The 20,466-nt window shown below is 43.2% G+C and overlaps 1 protein-coding gene across 17 annotated transcripts in view; it reads right to left on the bottom strand.

The window, feature by feature from the left end:
* IL15RA (interleukin 15 receptor subunit alpha) overlaps positions 1-20,466 on the bottom strand; it is a 40,020-nt gene that overhangs the window by 6,311 nt on the left and 13,243 nt on the right. For 6 of the 17 annotated variants that reach the window (XM_036341956.1, XM_036342031.1, XM_036341949.1 and 3 more), the window contains 4 exons: positions 8,881-9,075; positions 7,002-7,094; positions 4,898-5,086; positions 4,325-4,357 (listed from right to left, as the gene is read on the bottom strand). In XM_036341956.1, coding sequence (XP_036197849.1) covers positions 4,325-4,357; positions 4,898-5,086; positions 7,002-7,094; positions 8,881-9,075 — 510 coding nt within the window. Of the gene's footprint in view, positions 1-274; positions 464-1,223; positions 2,041-4,324; positions 4,358-4,897; positions 5,087-7,001; positions 7,095-8,880; positions 9,076-20,466 lie in introns of those variants that run through there. The other 11 variants (XM_036342039.1, XM_036342053.1, XM_036342059.1 and 8 more) reach the window with 8 other exon arrangements.

Raw genomic sequence — 20,466 nt, 5'->3', positions numbered from 1 at the left:
AAACCCAAACCCTTGACCTCTTCCTCAGTTATATACAGACATATTTAGTAAAGAAATTGAAACCAGAATTACTACAACAATGGACTAAGATATCAACTGCCAAAGCCCTCCACCCTTTTGTGTTTACTAGGGGTGCATGGATTATAGGAAAAGGAAGTGAAAGAGATTTCATGAGATAGAGGAGGATTAGAATCTGGGAGAGAGAGGAGAAAAGGTGGATTATTGCACAGGAGGCCAGAAAGGCTAATAACTGCCTGCCTAGCATTCAACCTACCATTCAACATGCATGTTGGGTCTGGGGCACAGAAGGTAGCCTAGGCAGCCAGGGGCCACTGTTGGATGTGGATGATGAAATGTCCTCTGTGAACATACAGGGACTCACCATTCCTTAGCAGTACCTGCAAACTAGGTCAGTCAGGGAGTAGTACGTATTTCTGTCACTGTGCCCAGAGTCCTTGTGTGTCTGCATTTGATGAGGGCAATTTTGAAGTAAGAATGTCAGTTCTGGGCAGTTTTCCTAAGTTTTCTTTTCTTCTTCTATTAGTATCTGTTACTTTACTAAGCACATTCCAAGTGTTGGGTTCAGAGTAGATAATCAATACTTACTTGACTGAATTAAATAATTACCATCCCATAAGTTGAAATACATACATTTAAAGTGCCATTTGCTTTTTAATGAGAAATCTGCATTTCATTGCAGGTTAGTACCAGACCTGCCACAAAATAGAACCTCCATTTCTATTGATTGAATAGATGAACGTTACAAAGGTAGCTTCTGTTAAAGGCTGAGTATATGGACTGTAGCAAACTTATTTCAGATGTGGCAGCAAAAGGAACTCCTCACTCCTAGTGTACTAAATGAAGATGGCCATGTAAACACACTCATAGATGACGTTTTGACCTTTTATTTTACAACTAGAGGCCTGGTGCACAAAATTTGGGGGGAGAGGGTGGCCCTCAGCCCAGCCTGAACCCTCTTCAATCTGGGACCCCTTGGGGGATGTCCGACTGCCAGTTTAGGCCTGATCCCTCTCACAATATGGGACTGCTGGCTTCCAACTGCTCGCCTGCCTGCCTGCCTGATTGCCCCTAACCACTTCTGCTTGCCAGCCTGATCACCCCAACCACTCCCCTGCCAGTTTGATTGATGCCTAACTGCTCCCCTGCTGGCCCAATCGCTCCCAACTGCCCTCCCCTGCCGGCCATCTTATGGCTGTGGGTGCTGCCATCTTTGAGGGTGGGCAGTCAATTAGCATATTCCCTCCTTATTGGAAGATGGGTGCCACCATCTTTGTGATGGTGTGAGGGTCAATTAGCATATTCTCTCTTTATTAAATAGGATTGAGACACTTCAAGAATAGCTTAGTCAAGTATCAGAGACCAGATACTGGAAAAATTGAGTAAAGTTATTGATAAAAAGGGCTGCCAAGTGAGGCAGTAGATATTTGAGACAATGAGATGATAAGCAACACTTCCTGAATATTTATTTAGATGTTAAAGCCCTCAAATTTACTTAATAGTTGCTCATTCATTCACTACTTATTCATTCAATATTTCTGTTGGACTAAAGAAAGTAACTTTAAAAGTTGTGATATCTTTTATAACCTTATTTAAAAAATAAATGATATTGGTAGTATCAATGGGTTGATTAAAACATTATGTTAACATTTACTGAGCAACCACTATAGTATAAAGCATCATTTTAATATATTTTTTTACAAAGATGAGCTCAACTGATTGCTTATTCATGTGGAAATAGCAACAGCCACTGATGCCCAGGGAACCAGCGAGTACCTCTGTCACTGATACCTGGCCTGGGCATACTCTTAGGTCTTAGGTGGCTGGGATTGTATGAGACATACTTTGAAGGCATTATAACTAAGTCTTTTTAGAAAGTTAGCATGATTTTCATTTTAGCATACACCTTTTTAGCGGATGAAACTCAAGTAATACATAATGAAATATAGCTAGTTTTCATCTCCTTGATGAAATTACTTGCTTTCTTATAGTTTTAATATGTCTGTCTTTTTTTTTAAATGTCTTTATTGGTGTTTTTTGAGAGAGAGAAGGGAGAGGGAGAGAGAGAAACATTGATGAGAGAGAGAAACATCAATTGGCTGCCTCCTGCCCCTCCACCCCCCACCTACTGGGGATTGAACCTGAAATTAAGGCATGTGCCCTGATTGGCATCCAAACCAGTGACCTTTGATGCATGGGATGATGCTCAACCAACTGAGTGGCCAGGGCAATATGTCTATCTTTATATTTAAGCAGCTTGAAAGAAGATAATCTTATTCATACAATATGAATGGTTTAAAGCTGAGGTTTTTTTTTCCCCCTTTAAATCTCGGTATTTTCACAGTTCTTTGCACATAGCTATCTTTATCTATTGTACATGTTCAGTTAATGTTTATTATATTACATTTCAGAATTTGGGAGTGAGTTTCTGATATTTTAATCCAGTGAAAGACATAAATTGGAAAAAATAGATTATAGTCCATAATAAAATAGTTTGAAAATCTAGAAAATAGTTTGAAAATCATAGAAAATATGTCTCCAAAACTTTATGTATAAGATTTTATCCTACATATATATTCTCACATATGCAAAACAATACAAGGCTTTCTAATTTTTCATTGTTTGTAATATAGCCAAAGAATGTAAGCAGTCTCGTGTCCAAATAGAGAGTTGGCTAAATAAATTGTGGTAAATCCATACAATGGAATATTTTTAAGTTCTTAAAAAGAATGATGTGGTTTTATATACTGATGTGGAAGAATCTCCAAAATATAGCATTAAGTGAAAACAAAGTACAGAACCTTGAAAATAAAATACCTAACTGGCTGGCATCATATATCCTCTGTGTGCTGTTGACATACTGACTTTCTCTGATGGGTACACAGAAATCTGGTAGCAGGGGATTTCTTCCTTCCCACAGATGATTTTCAGTCAGAGTGAGGGCTTACTTTTTACTATATATCCTTTTGTACTTTTTTATTTTTAAACCATGTGCAAAAAATTTTAGTTCAAAAAATGAATAAAGCCCTAGCCGGTTTGCTCAGTGGTTAGAGTGTCGGCCTGCAGACTGAAGGGTCCAGGGTTTGATTCTGGTCAAGGGTACATGCCCGGGTTATGGGCTCAATCCCCAGTAGGGGGCCCCGTGCAGGAGGCAGCCAATCAATGATTCTCTCTCATCACTGATATTTCTCTCCCTCTTCTATCCTCTCTGAAATCAATCAAAAAATATTTTTTAAAAATGAATAAAAAATTTAAAACTTTGTAGAAAGGTTAATGTAGTATGTGACATAAAAAGAAAAATTAGACTGGCTTCTTTATTTATTGGTCTCCTCTTAAATGATAAACATATTCTTGTTTTCATATCCTTGCCATTAAATGCCATAGTTTCTCCATGAAAATACTCTCCAAAGAGCCTTTCCACACTGTCTTGACTTTGTATATATGATTGATTTTAAAAAAAAAATTCTAAATCAACTAACTGCTGAGATGACCAAAGCCACTTGTTTTTTTTTCCAGATGACACTAATGCAGATAAAATGTAACCACAAAAATATGAATCTTTCTCTAGCAGGAAAACTTGTAAATCAAAAATAGAAATCGTTTTGCCCATATGACATTAGAGTGGTTTTCAGTTCATTGAAAACCTCTCAGACAAAAGTATCAGATCCTTTCTTACTTATTGCATTTCTCTCTCCTGGCTTCTTTCTCGTTTTCTCTCCTCTCTTCTCTGAGCTTTCCTCTCCTCCTTTCATCTTTTTCTTTCATTCTTGCTAACAATTTTCCATCTTCCTCCTGATATTTACTGGGACATTCTCCCCTAGTCTTAGTGTTGTGTGCATCTCCTGTAAAAAGGCTTCTAGACGGAGAAATTTGAATGGTCTGGCTGTAGGTGCATGGTGCTCACTAACACTCTGGGGGAGTAGTGCAGTCTGTATGTCAGCAGAACAATGTCATCTCCACGGTGCCAACACGCAATCCTGGTTACTTAGTAAGTCTTGGACAGACGTCTAGCCCTGCTTAGTAGAACTGAATTGCTGACTAGGCCCTTTTTGTGATGTATCTACTCTTTGGTTTCCATATCAGGAGCCTGACACTGGTAAGGTACCAATATGAAAATAGTGATGTCAAATAAAGAATTCCATAAATAGGGTGATCTTGTAACTTACTTTCTACACGATACACTTGAGAGTGAAAGGGGATGCTATTAGTGATCATGCTGGGACAACTGGCACAAACCAGGACTGTTCAGCTCCCTGGGACAAGTCCCCTGCCCTTCAGCACTTCCAGGACAAAGGGAAATACTTACCAGTGACAGCTGTGGAACTGGATGAATGTGAACCTGCGGGAAGAGATTGCAGCTCAGTTATGATGGTAGTCCTAAAGGTACTATTCTCATTAAGCAGGAGAAATTCTGCACAATTTGGTTCCTATCTTAAAGCCTTGAGAGATGCATGGCTGGAAAAACCAAACTCATTTTAGCAAAGAACAAGCAAGGTCATTAATTCATTTACAGGCTGGGCCATGCTTAAGAGTCAGATGTGCCCTTACAGAAGATACAGGTTACCGAGTGCTCCTCCATCCCATAGATGGTGACCCCAGAGGGTGGGAAGCGTCCTCGTCCTCCCACATTAGGAGGAGGCCGATATTATTCAGATTCTTAGCAAAGCAGGTTAATACGGTGAGACTTGGCACATTTGGGAAATGGACTTCCTTTTCACCTGGACTGAGCCAGGGTCGAGCACAAAACAGAGACAAGAGCAAGAAGGCTGTGGCAGAGAGCCGGTGGCGGAGGGTTGACAGGTTGTTCTGATTTTGGAGGGTATTATGTCATGCAGGCAAAGAGCTGAACTCCCCTAAAGTGTGCAAAGACAGTGCCAACCTGGCTTCTCGAGGGAGGTAGAGGGAGTGTGTTCCAAGGCCTTTGCAGTTGTCTGAGGTGGGGCTTGGGAGGGCTCATTCCTGACTACCCCTGTGGTTCCTGCAGGAGATTTGGATGTCAGCCTGGAGCCCGGTACCACAGCTGGCTTTGTGGCCACTGTGGTGTCTGGCTTGGAAATGAAAGCTGGCTCTGTCGGAAGGTGCAACACATGGAGAACATAAATGTTTAGAATAGTAACTTTCTTAGCTCCAGAGGAGAGTGAACTTAATCCGTGCTCTAAGGAGCCCACCCTGGGCCAGCCCTCCCCCAGGACACTGCTCCATGGATCTTTACGAAAATCCCTTAAGTGTGTGTAACGTAGTCATCCATCCGGGGTGGCCATAAGACTTTCGAGAATGCTAGAGGATTTGCAGAGTAAATTACAAAGATTAGAGTAGATCCAGGCTGTTTACTAGAGAAGACTGGTCTCAAACAAAAAAAAGACACACAAGTGGAACAGTATTTGCCAAAGCTGAGACCTCTGGGATGCTGGTTTTAGTTTATTTTATACATGTTTTCACAAAACTTCTAAATAAGAGGGAGCCTGAGATTCAGCCCATCTGAACTATAGAGTGTATTTGAAGGGCTTTGCCCCGGTCTCGGCATCTTTGGCTATCGGCCACATTATTTGGGCTGCTTTCCCATGTGTTCCCAGCCACAAATGCTATGAGAAGTCCTCATGCCCTTTAATCCTTAGTCACATCCTCATACTACCCAGACTGCCAGCAGTCCAGGTACTTTGCATAGGGTTCCCCAAGAGCATTCCCATCCAAGTGTCCATGGCAACGTCACTTTCTGTCAAAGATGACAATCTCACATCTGAGATTTTGACCGTACGGTTTCATCTGATCAAGTGTTTGGTGCATGAAGGCAGAACTGGGAGAGGCCACTTGATGATTCTCATTACTTGGGTGAATCAGATTTGACTCCAATCGAAGGAGCTTTAGAACTGCCCCAAACTTAAATATATCCAGTACCTCGGCCTCTGCCTTCTGTTTGTAGCCAGCTAACTAGAAGGAACCACCTTTTTCTGGCCTTTCCATCCTCCCTTCAGCAGTGGTTCTCAGCCTTGGCTACCTAAGAATTACCCAGGGAGCTTCTAGAATTCTGATTCCCAGATTGCTCTCGAGAGTTCCGAGGTGACCTCAGTGAACAGCCAAGATTAGGAACCCTGCTCTAGGGAGGCATGCCAAGCATAACAGAATGACTGTGCCTGGATGGGAGGAGACAGGGGCCAGGAAAACCCACAAATTGGAAAACGGGACACAAAAAATCAAGAGTTAAGTGTAAAGTAAGGGTATCACAGGACATGGGGCACCGAAGGTTTCGGATTTTCTTAACACGGAGTCAGTGCTGAGGAAATTGGGATGGATGATTACCTAAGACTCAGTGGAAATGTGGCACATTGGCAGCTTTGGGCAATGCTGCTACACCAGAGCCATCATAGTTAACTTGCTGGTGCGTAGGATTGTTGGGAGGCAATTCTGCATGGGTCTCTCACGTTTCTGAAATTCACATCTTTTGTTATTAATACTTACAGAGCTCGTTCTAGAATCAGAACTCATATACTGTTTTTTGTTGTTGCTTTCAAAAAATTATTCATAATTGACACAGTATTATATTAGTTTCAGGTGTACAACATAGTGATTCAACATTTATATGCTTTACAAAGTGATGGCCACAGCTTTGACCAGGAGTGTTGTGTTTTCTGCCAGTACCCCTGAAACTGTGGTGGGCTAACATGTGAGGCAGGCCAAACCTCAGAACCTCCCTGAGACGGAGAGCAGTATTGACAAGGATAGCAATTAAGTTTGATCTGACATAATAAGAGTGGATTTCAAGCCATTATTAATCATGCACATATAAAACCTGGATATCAAGCCCCTTTGGTTTAAAACAGAAAATTAAGCTAAGGTAAGTTTTTGTTTTTGATTTTTAAATAGTTTTGTTCTATTACATAAGTTTGTAGTGGAACTCCAGCAGTGGTCCATGAATCTGAGGGATTTGTGGGGACCTGAGTGTTAGCAGGGAATGGAAGTCCTTAAAAATTTCCCAACATTCCTACCTTTTCCAGAAGGGGAGGGGCTCTCTGGCTCTGGGGTCACCCCTGCTGGCGCTACTGTGGAGGATGGCCTTTGGCGGGTCAGGGAGGGGTCTCCTAGAGAGAGGACAACCACATGGCATTTATGATCCTGAGGGTGGACCCTGGGGTGGCTTCAGAACTGGATATAAATAAACATACAAATTTAAAATGGATACATTTGGCCTCCTAGGATAGGTCAGAAGCACAAGAAATAAACTACAATCAATGTTTCCCAACCTGCAGTTCTCATGCAAATGTAAGCACAGACTGCAAACACAATGGGCAGCAGGAGTATCAGCAAATTTGCATCAATTCCCTCATCCCCAAGCCCCAGAGAGGCAACATGGATGGGCCAGAATAGATACATCCAGTGGTCTGCAACACAGCAGAGGAAGCCTGAGCTCAGGGAACCTGAGTCTTTTATTAATGGCATGACCATGTCTGCCTTCTCTCCAGAGGGAGGTGCTGTCTCCATCTTCCAAGGCTGTATATATACATGCATCCTTGAAAAGATCAGGGAAAGGGCCAGTCAGTCCTCTACATCAAGTAGAAGGCTTCCTCCTTGCTTTGCCTCTGACGTCTGCATGACAGTCATGCAGAGGGAGGGACAGGTTGAGGGGGAGGAGTACCAGGTGGTCTAAACACTACAAATTCAATAAGAAAGTCTGGCTCTCCAAGGAGTCCTACAATAAAGTGAGTTTGCTCTAGAACAACCTCCTGTCTGCTCTGACTGGTGTCGCTAAGTGGTTAGAGCATGGGGCCCATGCACCAAAGGGTTGTGGGTTCAATTTGCTGGTTTGATTACTGGTCAAGGGCATGTACCTGAGTTGCAAGTTCGATACCCATTCCCAGTTGGGGAGCACTACGGGAGGCAACCAATTTATTTCCTCCCCCCTCTTTCCCACCACCCTCCACGCATCCCTTCCACTGTTTCTAAAAATCAATGGGAAAAAACCATCCGGCGAGGATAAACAAAAACACAAACAAACAAAACCTCATCTCCTTACCCCTCTGCTTCCCCCATAGAGAAGTTGGCAATTTCCACAAATGTTATATGAGAAAGCATCTTACTCACTGCTGGACTTGTACCAAGTAAGCAATAAATGTTAAATCAGAAGACTGTGGCTTAATATTTTTTCTAGAGTAAGTGGATTAGTATTTCTGGAAATGGCACAATTGGCTTCCACCACAAGATTAATTGGCTCCTTCTGGCATGGTTATCCAGTTGTAGGTGGTTTACAAAAATTGATTCTGGCGACTTTCCCTCACACTTGCTCTGGACCACTGACTGGACACCAGACTTGGGTAACCGAGTTAGGGAAGCTGCGTCCATGTGTCTCCGCAGTCTCCTGGGATGGATACCACTGGAGAAGAATGCAGGCCTTCTCCTAGGGAGAAACTGGAAAAGCTCTCTGGGAAGCAGCTATGCTTGAGCACACATCCTTGTCTGTAGCCAAATTCTTGCTACCAAAATCTTAAAGCACCAATGGTAATAATAGTTAATATTTACCAGGTTTCACTGAATCCTTCTACAAACAAGCCACAATGCACATCAGGTCCATTTCCTATATAAGAAACCTAGAGTTCTGAGATATGAAGGCCCAAAGTCTCATGGGTTTAGGTAAGTGGCAGAGCCAAGATTTGAACCCACAATTGTGTGACACCCTCCCCACTCCAAAGCCCATGTATTTCCACCTCCAGAGGTGTTGTTTAGAGGTCTATTGGTTTATTTAGCCTCAGACCTCAACACAAATCTCTTGGCCCCTCAGGTGGGCTATTCTATGACCCACATTGCAGCACTGCTGTCTGTGTGTCCTTGGCAAGGGTGGCAGGGAGGGATGGTGCAGGGGCAGGTACTTACTGATGCATATGAGAGTGGGAATGGTCCACTGGGTAATATTTGTGTCTTCGTTACGCAGGCACTTAGTCAGGCTGGACGTACCAGCTTTACGCTTGAAACCAGAGTTACAAATATAACGCTCCCTGGAGTTCTCATTATAACTCTTGACCTGGATGTTTGCATGTTCAATAGATGTTGGAGTAGAGCATGTGGTACCTGCAAAAGTACAGATAAGAGTGAGAGATGAACGAATTTCAGCTTGTTCAGAAATCTTCCAGAAGCCTGCCTTAGGTGCCAGACTTTCAGCATAGCTAGACATGGAGGAGTTATCAGAGAAAACCTCCTTTGCCTCACTCGCACTTCCCATCCTCCCCAGCCTCAATCTCTCTCAAAGGTATCCATCCCTCTGTTTCTCTTCTGCCTCATCCATACCAAGCCTTTGAGTTCTCTTGCCTAAACAAATAGCAATAGCCTCCAGGCAGCCAGCATCATCTTTATAAATGCATATTTGATGTCTTCGCTCTTTCCTGATCTGCTGCTCTTAAAATAAAAACTAAAATACGCCGAAACCGGTTTGGCTCAGTGGATGGAGCGTCAGCCTGCGGACTGAAAGGTCCCAGGTTCGATTCCGGTCAGGGGCATGTACCTGGGTTGTGGTCATATGCCCAGTAGGAGATGTGCAGGAGGCAGCTGATCGATGTTTCTCTCTCATCGATGTTTCTAACTCTCTATCTCTCTCCCTTCCTCTCTGTAAAAAATTAATAAAATATATTTAAAAAAACAAAATATCAAAAACAAAACTAAAATCCTTATGTCCTCAAGGATCATCCAGAACTGGCCCTGCTTGCCTCTCTAGCTACTCTTCCCCCTGGCCACAGAGGCCTATGGTCCCCTTATGCCACTTACCAGGCCTCCCCTCCCTCCCATTGCCCCACTCTTGGCTGGCCATCTGTCATCCTTCCTCAGGAAAGTCTTCCCTCACCCCCCAGTCAGGACCCGGAGTTCTCTGTTCTTTCCCTGTATAGTTGTATTTAAGATGTTGAGGTGATGTAATGAATTGTATGTCTCACCATCTGCACTGTAAGCTATAGAGGGCAGGGGTCACATCTGTTTTGCCCAACATTGTATTCCATAGTACAGTACCTGGCAAGAATAGGTGCTCAAGAAATACTTATTCAAAGAATGAATGGATAAAATTTCTTCCTCAACACCAGGCTTAAGTCTGACCTTCTAAGATAAGAGTTCTATTTATTTAATTTCTACACGTATAACCGGCTTATCTAATTCTTCTCACTTTTTTGGAAGAAACCAGAGGCAAGATGAATTTCCCCAGGTGGCTCTACTTTTGTGACAGCTAGAATTAAACACTGATTCCAAAATGTAAGCTAAAAACCCTGGCAATGTGGCTTTCATTCTGTTCTGTGGAAATGAGGAGTTTCACAAGTTGATATCTAAGGATATTGGCCCAAGAAGAAAATAAAGGACTGAAATGTTGGCCATTTTCATTTTGAGGATGCCATATTTATTACTGACTTTTTGTTATTGTTAATTATTTATGGCCTGTTGATATTTTTGCATTGTTAGAAAAATTCCTATATAAAAGCATGCAACATAAACGTTAAACACATTTAATGAGTTTAATGAGTTGTAGGAGTACTTCACTTTTTTCTACATTAAGTAACAACAAAACTTGCAAAAAAGAAAAAATAACTTTTTCTTTCACTGGGAAAAACTGTGAAATTGGCATTATTTATCATGTACCTAATGTAAAATGCTGCAGATCCCAGGAAAGAATCTATTTCTTAATCCTTGATAACAGTATCCTCCTCGGCACCAATTTTGTAGATTGGGGCTCTATAAAGAAACCACAAAAGGGTCTTTACTTATTAAAAGATGAGAATCAGCCCTGGCTGGTATAGCTCAAGTGGCTGGGCATCATCTCATGCATGGAAAGGTTGCCAGTTTTATTCCTGGTCTGGGCACATGCCTAGGTTGCAGGCTTGATCCCCAATAGGGGTGTGCAGGAGGCAGCAAGTCGATGTTTCACTGTCACAATGATGTTTCTCTCTCCCTCTCCCTTAATCTTTCTCTCAAAAATCAATAAAAATATTTTTTTAACTTAATAAAAACAAATTTTTAAATTTTTTTTAAAAGGTGAGGACCAGCCAATGTATTGCTCTACCATGTTTGTTCCAAAATAATATTGTTGGCCTATCCTTAAGATGAGGTCCTGTCCAATGCCAGAAAGAGTCTATTGCAGAAAAGGTTAAAAGCAAAATTTTTCTTTAGCCACTTGAAACACTGTATGATCTTTTTAAAATTTTATTTTTCAATCAATTATAGTTGACATACACTATTAATTTAGTATCAGATGTCTAGCATAGTGATTAGACATTTAGATAACTTAGGAAGTGATCACCCCCATAAATCTACCTATCTGGCACAATTGTATGATTTTTAAATGCTTTTTTCTATTAATTCAAAACATTTAAGGTTTTCTTGCATGCAGAGGAGATGAGCAAGAACTAGTTTCTGAGGCCAAGCTTTGCCTGAGGCCTTGGAGGTGGCTTAGAGTAGGCTGCGTTGGAAGGAAAGTCCCAGGCATGGAAATTCTTCTGCAGCATTTTCCATTGTCCTGGAGCTTGTATGGACGTGTTGAGAAAGTATTGCTGCCCCCCCCCCCCCCCAGCCCCATTACTGAAAAGGTCATTGGCTGAAGTGCTGGCAAAGGGCAGAAACCAAGGTTATCTACCAAGTTAGTGGGAAAGCATACAAATCTTTCAGTGGGCTTCCTTCAGCTGGCTTTTTGGTTCCAGTGTGGAACCGTGAGTAAGTCTCTGCTGAGCAGCTGGGACATCAGCAAGCAGGACTCATCCAAAAGAACCGAGAGAAGCAATCTTTCTACTAAGGAGGGTAGTCTGAGGGGGAAACTGAATATGGTGGCAGTTAGAATCACAGATGAGGCGGGCCAGTCCACAGAAAGCAGGTGAGCAGGAAGGAGAAAGCTGCTATTTAGTCAAAGCTGACCCAGATCCTGCTTGACCAATAGAAGGTTCAGGTTGCTGGAAAGCAGGCACAGATTCTATTGGGATAAATCAAACGGGAGTGGCTTATTTGAAGCATATAGAAAGAAATCAGCATCACCTGAACACCCAGCTAGAGATCAGAGACTTTGTCCAGGGTAGATGGAGATTTGTGTTCCAGAATTCAGAATCCTCACATTCAGAGCTGTGGAAGCTGATCAAATTTTCCAGAATCTGTCTCCCTCCAGGCCTAGTACACAGTTTAAGCTGGATAGGTGGCCAAGCTCACCTCATCCATTTGGGAATTAGGCTGTCCACAGTTCTATGAGGGAGCTGAATCATCAGACTTTCAGACCCGAATTGCCTGATCCTGGTATATTCCTAAGCTCAGCTATGAGAACGAACAGTATACCAAGCAGCCATTAGACCAGCTCCAGGCTTATCCTGAAGATCTTCTCAGCATCTGTCAATATAGAGGTGCCACAAAAATAAAATGAAGGGATGCCCTGGCTCATGTGGATCAATTAGTGGAGTGTTGTCTCATGCACTGAAAGGTCACCAGTTTGATTCCTGGTCAAGGCACATGCGCAGGTTATGGGTTCAGTCCCGGACCATATGGGAGGCAACCAATCAATGTTTCTCTCTCTCTTTCTTTCTCTCTCTCTGTCTCCCTCCCTTCCTCCCTGGCCAGTGTAGCTCAGTTGGTTACACCATCCTCCCGTGCACCGAAGGGTCTAAGGTTCGATTCCCAGTCAGGGCACATACCCAAGTTGCAGGTGTGGTCCCTGGTCTGGGCACATATGATTCCTGGTCAGGGCGTATATGGGAGGCAAACAATTGATGTTTCTCTCTCACATCCATGCTTCTCTTTCACATCCATGTTTCTCTCTCCCTCTCCCTTTCATTTTCCCTTACTCTCTCTCTAGAATCAGTGAAAAACATATCCTCAGGTGAGGATTAAAAAAATAAAAACAAAAGGAAAAACAAGCTGGGCTAGATAATGAATGAAAAATAGTGATTGTTTGAAGCTTCTGTAGATTTTCCTCCCAAGCCCATCTGTGCTGTTAAATCTGGGGGCAAAGGTATAAAGTCACTGTCATCTCTACTTTTCTTTTTGAAAAATTTGTAGGAACTAGTTATCGTATGAGAAAAACACTTAGTCCAGGTTTTAGAGGAAGAAATTACAACTATGGAAAGGGGAAAGGGATGAATAGAATGTACCCTATGGTGTTGAACTAGAATTGAGGTTGGAGATATTAGTATGTAATTAGTGTGTATGTGTAAACATATGTGTACAAGAGTTTGTGTACCCTTGTGTGTCTGTGTGAGTGTGTACATGCAAGGATGTACCTGTGTATGTGTGTGCTAATTTTGTCCTTTGATAGTGCCTAGAAGCAATGACATATTAGCAGAAAACATACTTGGTACCCAGATCTTGGTCTCTACAAAAAGACTGATTCCAGAGTTAGGACATGGAAAGCACAAGTGAGTATGGAATATATTGTGCCAGGAAGTAAGGAAGTGCTCAAAGAATGATAGAAACATTTCAAAGGATACAGTAACCAGGTTGAATCAGCTCTTGTGAGCCAAATCTGGGACAATTTGAATATTAAAATAAAATAGTAACAGATTATGGAACAAAATAAAATTCCATAAGTTTGTACTAATATCAGTAAATAAGTAAGTAAGTAAATAAATTTGGGACAAGAGAAAGCCTTTTAAAAAAAATATTAGAACTGATACTTTATTTTTAAATATATTTTTATTGATTTCAGAGAGGAAGGGAGAGGGAGAGAGAGAGAAATATCAAAGATGAGCGAGAGTTATTGATCGGCTGCCTCCTGCACACCCCTTCTGGGAAAGGGGATTGAGCCTGCAACCTAGGCATGTGCCCTTGACTGGAATCGAACCTGGGATGCTTCAGTCCACAGGCCGACGCTCTATCCACTGAGTCAAACCAGCTAGGGCAAGAAAGCCCTCTTACAGTAGATCGAAATTCAATTTAGTAATATTGGGACAAATCAGTATCATATGCCTCCTGATCCAATTCACTGAGACAGACACAGCATTGCATCTGTGGTATTCTTTCCAAAATCCGATGAACCTAAATTGACGGATATGCTAAAAATAGTTGGCTTGCTTAGGCTGTGTGGCTCGGTGGTTGAGAATTGACCCATGAACCAGGAGGTCACTGTTTAATTTCCAGTCACGGCACATGTCCGAGTTGCGGGCTCGACCCCCTGTAGGGGGTATGCAGGAGGCAGTTGATTCTCTCTCTCATCATTGATGTTTCTATCTCTCCTCCCTTCCTCTCTGAAATCAATAAATATATAATGAAATATTTAGGCATAAAGGGACATAATGTCTCCAAATTACTTTTTTAAAAATTAATCTCCATTGCTGAGATTATTACAGATGTCCCTCTTTTTCCACCTATATCTCCCCTCCACCCAGTTCCCACCCCACCCCAGGCCCTCGCCACCCTATTGTGTTCATAGGTAATGCATACATGCATATAAAATCTTTGTCTAATCTCTTCCCACACACCCCTCCCACACTCCCTTCCTTCCCTCTGAGAATTGTCAGTCTGTTCCATTTCCATGCCCCTGATTCCATTCCATTCACCAGTTTATTCTGTTCGCCAGATTTTTTTTATTCATTTGATTTTTAGATTCACTTGTTGATAGATATGTATTTGTTGTCACTTTGTTCATATTTTTTATCCTTATCTTTTTCTTCTTCTTCCTCTTCTTGAAGAATACTCTTCAGCATTTCATATAATACTGGTTTGGTGGTGGTGAACTCTTTTAGCTTTTCTTTATCTGACCTTCTATTCTGAATGATAGCTTTGCTGGGTAGAGTATTCTTGGTTATAGGTTCTTGCTATTCATCACATCATATTTCTTGCCACACCCTTCTGGCCTGTATAGTTTCTGTTGAGAAATCAGCTGACAGTCGTATGGGCACTCCCTTATAGGTAACTGTTTTTCTTTGCTGCTTTTAAGATTCTTTGTCTTTTGCCCTTGGCATTTTAATTATGATGTGTCTTGGTGTGGTCCTCTTTGGATTCCTCTTGTTTGGGGTTCTCTATACTTCCTGGACTTGTAAGTCTATTTTTTTCACCAGGTAGGGGAAGTTTTCTGTCATGATTTCTTCAAATAGGTTTTCAGTATCTTGCTCTCTCTCTTCTTCTGGCACCCCCATAATTTGGATGTTGGTACACTTGAAGTTGTCCCAGAGGCTCCTTACACTATCTTCATATTTTTGGATTCTTTTTGCTCTTCTGGATGGGTGTTTTTGGCTTCCTTGTATTTCAAATCATTGATTTGATTCTTGGGATTCTCTAATCTACTATTGAATCCTCTGTATATTATTATTTCAGTCAATGTATGATTAATTTCTGACTGGTCCTTTTTCATTTTTTTGGCATTCTCACTAAGATCCTTAAAAGTCTCACTAAGTTCCTTGGAGGTTTCTAGAATATTCTTGAGTAACCTTATAACCATGGTTCTGAACTCTATATCCAGTACTTTGCTTTCTTCCATTTCTTTCACTTATGATATGTTTCTTTGTCTCCGCATTTTGGCTGCTTCCTTGTGTTTTTTCTATGTATTGGTTAGCTTCTAAGTCTCCTTGAGTTGATAGAGTGGCCTTGTGTGGTAGGTGTCTTATAGGGCCCAGTTGCTTAGCCTCCCCAATCACCTGAGGTGGACACTCTTGGTGCACCCCTTTGTGGGCTGTGTGCACAGTTTTGTTGTAGTTGTGCCTTGATTGCTGTTGTTGTCACTGGGAGGAATTGACCTCCAGGCCAATCGGCTGTGGGGACCAGCTGCGACTACAGTGGGAAAGCTACTGTGCAGGAGACACTCTTATGGAGCAGTGGGGCTTTGGTGCTCACTGAGTCTGCCCCTTGAGTGTGTCACTTTTGAATGTGTAGAGTTGTAATCTGGTATGGTCTCACACTGACCACTGGTACACTGGCTCTTGGGTCTCCAGGGAGGTGCAAAGTCAGCTACTGCCTGGGGCCACCCAGCAGGAGCTACAGAGATCTGCAGATTCCTCCTCTTTTTATCGGGTTTGGAAGTGCCCAGATGAGGCCAAGCTGTGAAGCAAGGCAGGCTGGTGCTGGTGCCGATTTTGGGGGCTTTTACTGACAGGTTTGGGGCTCCCTGACTCAACTGGAGCTTATTTGACAGGTTTTTAGCCTGAAAAAGGACAGACCATTCATATGCAAAAGCCACTGCACACAGCTTGGGTGTGGTTGTAAATTGGGTGGGGTGGGGTTTCAGGGAATCTCCTGGGTGGAGCAAACAGAAATGGCTGCCAGTCAACCCTGCACTGGGGAGGTCCCAGCATGGGAACAATGACCACTGTGAGCACCTCCATCTGGAAGAAAGCCACCCCAGTGTTCCTGCCCCAATGCCAGACAGTTCAGTTTCTTCCCATATGTGTCTGGGTCCTCCAGAGCCTCGCCCAGCACTGGAGCTCAGAGGAAGTATGAGCTTGTAAATTCAGTTCATGGTGCAGGCCTTTTAAGAGGAGCAGCTGTGTCTCCAGCAGCCTGTGTGTCACTCAACCCCAATCTGCACTGGTTTTTACAGTCTGTAGTTCTTACGGCCCATAGGGACTTCTTTCCCCAGCTCTGGAACCCTGGTCTGCGGGTCTGGTGTGGGACTGGGAACCCTTGCTCCTCTGGGCAGCCTCCACAGAGGCACTCTCCCTCCCAATTAAAAAAGCGGCACACCCGGGTGCCAGACCAGCCCATTTCGCACCTCCACTCCTCCTACCAGTCTGTGTGCTTTCTTCTTTACTTCTCTAGTTGTAGTATGTCCACTCAGCCAGCTTTCCCGTGGTTCTGGCTGATAGTTGTTCTGTATTTTAGTTGTAATTTTGATGTGGTTATGGAAGGCAGCAAGTACAGGTGTTTACCTATGCTACCATCTTGGTTCTCTCCATCCCCAAATTACTTTTATTTATTTTTTTAAATAAATCTTTATTGTTCAGATTATTACAGTTGTTCCTCTTTTTCCCCACTAGGTCCCTTCCACCCAGTTCCCATTCCACCCCCTGCCCTTACCACCCCCCCACTGTCCCTGTCCATAGGTGTACAATTTTTGTACAGTCTCTTCCTGCACCTCCCATACTCCATTCCCCTTGAGAATTGTCAGTCCACTCCCTTTCTATGCCCCTGATTCTATTCTAGTCACCAGTTTATTCTGTTCGCCAGATTTTTTATTCACTTGATTTTTAGCTTCACTTGTTGATAGATATGTATTTGTTGTCACTTTGTTGTTCATAATTTTTATTTTTACCTTTTTCTTCTTCCTTTTCTTAAAAAATACCATTCAGCATTTCATATAATACTGGTTTGGCAGCGATGAACTCCTTTAGCTTTTACTTATCTGTGAAGCTCTTTATCTGACCTTCAATTCTAAATGATAGCTTTGCCGGGTAGAGTAATCTTGGTTGTAGATTCTTGCTATTCTTCACTTTGAATATTTCTTGCTACTCCCTTCTGGCCTGCATAGTTTCTGTTGAGAAATCAGCTGACAGTCGTATGGGTACTCCCTTGTAGGTAACTGTTTTTCTCTTGCTGCCTTTAATATTCTCTTTGTCTTTTGCCCTTGACATTTTAATTATGATGTGTCTTGGTGTGATCCTCTTTGGATTCCTTATGTTTGGGGTTCTCTGTGCTTCCTGGACTTGTAAGTCTATTTCTTTCACCAGGTAGGGGAAGTTTTCTGTCATTATTTCTTCCAAGGTTTTCAATATCTTGCTCTCTCTCTTCTTCTGGTACCCCTATAATTCGAATGGTGGTACACTTGAAGTTTTCCCAGAGGCTCCTTGCACTATCTTCATTTAAAAAAAAAATCTTTATTGATTTCAGAGGGAAAGGGAGAGGGAGACAGAGAGAGAAACATCAATGATAACAGAATCATTGATTGGCTGCCTCCTGCACACCCCCAACTGGGGGTGGAGCCCACACCCAGGCATGTGCCCTTGACCGGAATCAAACCAGGGACCCTTCAGTCCACAGGCCAATGCTCTGTCCACTGAGCCAAACCAGTTAGGGCCTATCTTCATATTTTTGTATTCTTTTTTCCTTTTGCTTTTCTGGTTGGGAGTTTTTTCTTCTTTGTATTTCAAATCTTTGACTTGATTCTTGGGATCCTCTTGTCTGCTGTTGGATCTCTGTATATTATTCTTTATTTCAGTCAGTGCATGCTTAATTTCTAATTGATCCTTTTTCATATCGTTGCGGGTCTCACTATATTTCTTAGAGGTTTCTAGAAGATTCTTGAGTAACCTTATAACCATGGTTTTGAACTCTATATTCAGTAGTTTGCTTTCCTCCATTTCTTTCATTTATAACCTGTTCTTTGTCTCCACATTTTGGCTGCTTCCCTGTGTTGATAGAGTGGCTTTGTGTACTAGGTTTCCTATAGGGCCCAGTGGCTCAGCCTCCCCAGTTACCTGAGGTGGACACTCTTGGTGCACCCCTTTTGGGCTGTGTGCACAGTCTTGTTGTAGTTAACACATTGTATGTGGGAAACGTATTTATACATTTTACTTATTCGTTTTACGTTGACTGGTAGTAGAGCGTGGGACACGTATTAATACGTTTTTTATAGACTAGTGGTAGAATGCAGGTAAAGTATAAATACGTAAACTAAAGTTATCGTAATTTTACTGAACATTGCCATTTGTGCAAAAAATTAGCAAAAATGGCCCGTGCCACCTGTTAGCGCATGATAAAAAATACCCGCAAACAATGTGTTAAGCCTTGATTTGTTGTAGGTATCACTGGGAGGAATTGACCTCCAGGCCAATTGGCTCTGAGAATCAACTGTGTCTATAGTGGGAGAACTTCTGTGCTGGAGACACCCTTATGGGGCAAGACTTGCTTCAGTGGGGCTTTGGTGCTCACTGAGTCTGCCCCCTGAGTGTGTCCCTTATGGATCTGAGAAGTTGTAATCTGGATGGTCCCACTCTGACCACTGGGTACACTAGCTCTTGGATCTCTAAGGAGGTGCTAATTTAGCCTCTGCCTGAGGCTACCCAACAGGAGCTACGGAGAGATATGCAGATTCCTTTTCCTTGTTTGGGATTTGGAAGTGCCCAGATGAGGCCCAGCTGTGAAGCAATGCAAGCTGCTGTGGGGCCTTGGACCTTCTTTTGGATGTTCTGGGTCTCTCTGACCCAGCTACAGTTTGTTAGGTAATTTTAGATTGCAAAAGGCCAGTTTATTCAAATGCAAAAGCCTCTGCTCACAGCTTGGGTGGGGTGGGGTCCTAGGGAATCAACAGGGCAGAGCAAACAGCTATGGCTGATCCTCAGTCCTGCCCTAAGAGGCCCCGGGTCTCAGTATCCTGCGGTAATTGCTGCAAGCACCTCTGAGAGAAAGCTGTCCTCAAGTTCTTCCAGATGCCAGAAAGTCCAGTTTCTCCCCATATGAGTCTGGGTCCCCAGAGACTTGCCTGGAACTGGAGTTCAGAGCCGTGGGGAGCTTGAGACTCCCTCCCGATTGAAAAAGAAAACCACGTCCTCAGTTGCCAGCCCTTTCCCTTTTTTGAGGATTCCTCTTGAAGCAAACTCTAAGAGCCTTTGAAAACTCAGCCAAGATTATCTTTGGTCAGGAAAATTTTCTTTAATTTCCCTAATTGTGGTTTTCATAGTGCAAACTTTCCCTTTTTTCTTGTCCAGTATTATAGTTCCTTTTTAATTTCCAGGGTCCAATGGTAGTGTTTTCACTCTTTCTATATTTGGTGTTGTGTGTGTGTGTGTGTGTGTGTGTGTGTGTGTGTTTTAATCCTCACTCTAGGATATTTTTCCCATTGATTTCCAGAAAGAATGGAAGGGAAGGAGGAGTTGGGGGTGGTGAGAGAAAGAGGGAGAGAGGAGAGAGGAGAGAGAGAGAGAGAGAGAGAGAGAGAGAGAGAGAGAGGAGAGGAGAGGAGAGAGAGAGAGGAAGAGGAGAGAAGCGAGAGAGGAGAGAGAGAGAGAGGAGGAGAGAGGAGAGAGGAGGAGAGGAGAGAGAGGAGAGAGGGAGAGAGCGAGACGAGGAGAAGAGAGGAGAGAGGAGAGAGGAGAGAGAGGAGTGAGAGGAGTGGAGGGGAGGAGCGAGGATGAGAGGAGCGGAGAGAGGAGAGAGGAGAGAGAGGAGAGGAGAGGGACGCGAGAGGAGCGACGAGAGGAGAGAGGAGAGCGAGAGGCGACGAGGGAGAGGAGAGGACGAGGGTGAGAGCGAGAGAAGGAGGAGAGAGGAGGAGAGGAGAGAGGAGAGAGAGAGAGAGATGGAGGTGGGGGAAGCAGGAGAGAGGAGCGAGAGAGGAGCGAGAGGAGAGAGGAGAGCGGAGCGGAGAGAGGAGAGGTGAGAGGGAGAGAGGAGGAGGAGAGGAGAGAGGGAGGAGAGAGAGGGGGAGAGAGGAGATGAGGAGAGCGGAGGAGAGAGGAGAGAGGAGAGAGAGGAGAGAGGAGAGAGGAGAGAGGAGAGAGGAGAGAGGAGAGAGGAGAGAGGAGAGAGGAGAGAGAGGAGAGAGGAGAGGAGAGAGGAGAGAGAGAGAGGAGAGAGGAGAGAGGAGAG

This window comes from Myotis myotis, unplaced genomic scaffold, assembly GCF_014108235.1.
Source record: "Myotis myotis isolate mMyoMyo1 unplaced genomic scaffold, mMyoMyo1.p scaffold_m19_p_1, whole genome shotgun sequence".
NCBI classification, from domain to species: domain Eukaryota; kingdom Metazoa; phylum Chordata; class Mammalia; order Chiroptera; family Vespertilionidae; genus Myotis; species Myotis myotis.
The sequence above is the reverse complement of the archived record's forward strand: the minus strand, read 5'-3'. Positions and strand labels throughout refer to the sequence as shown.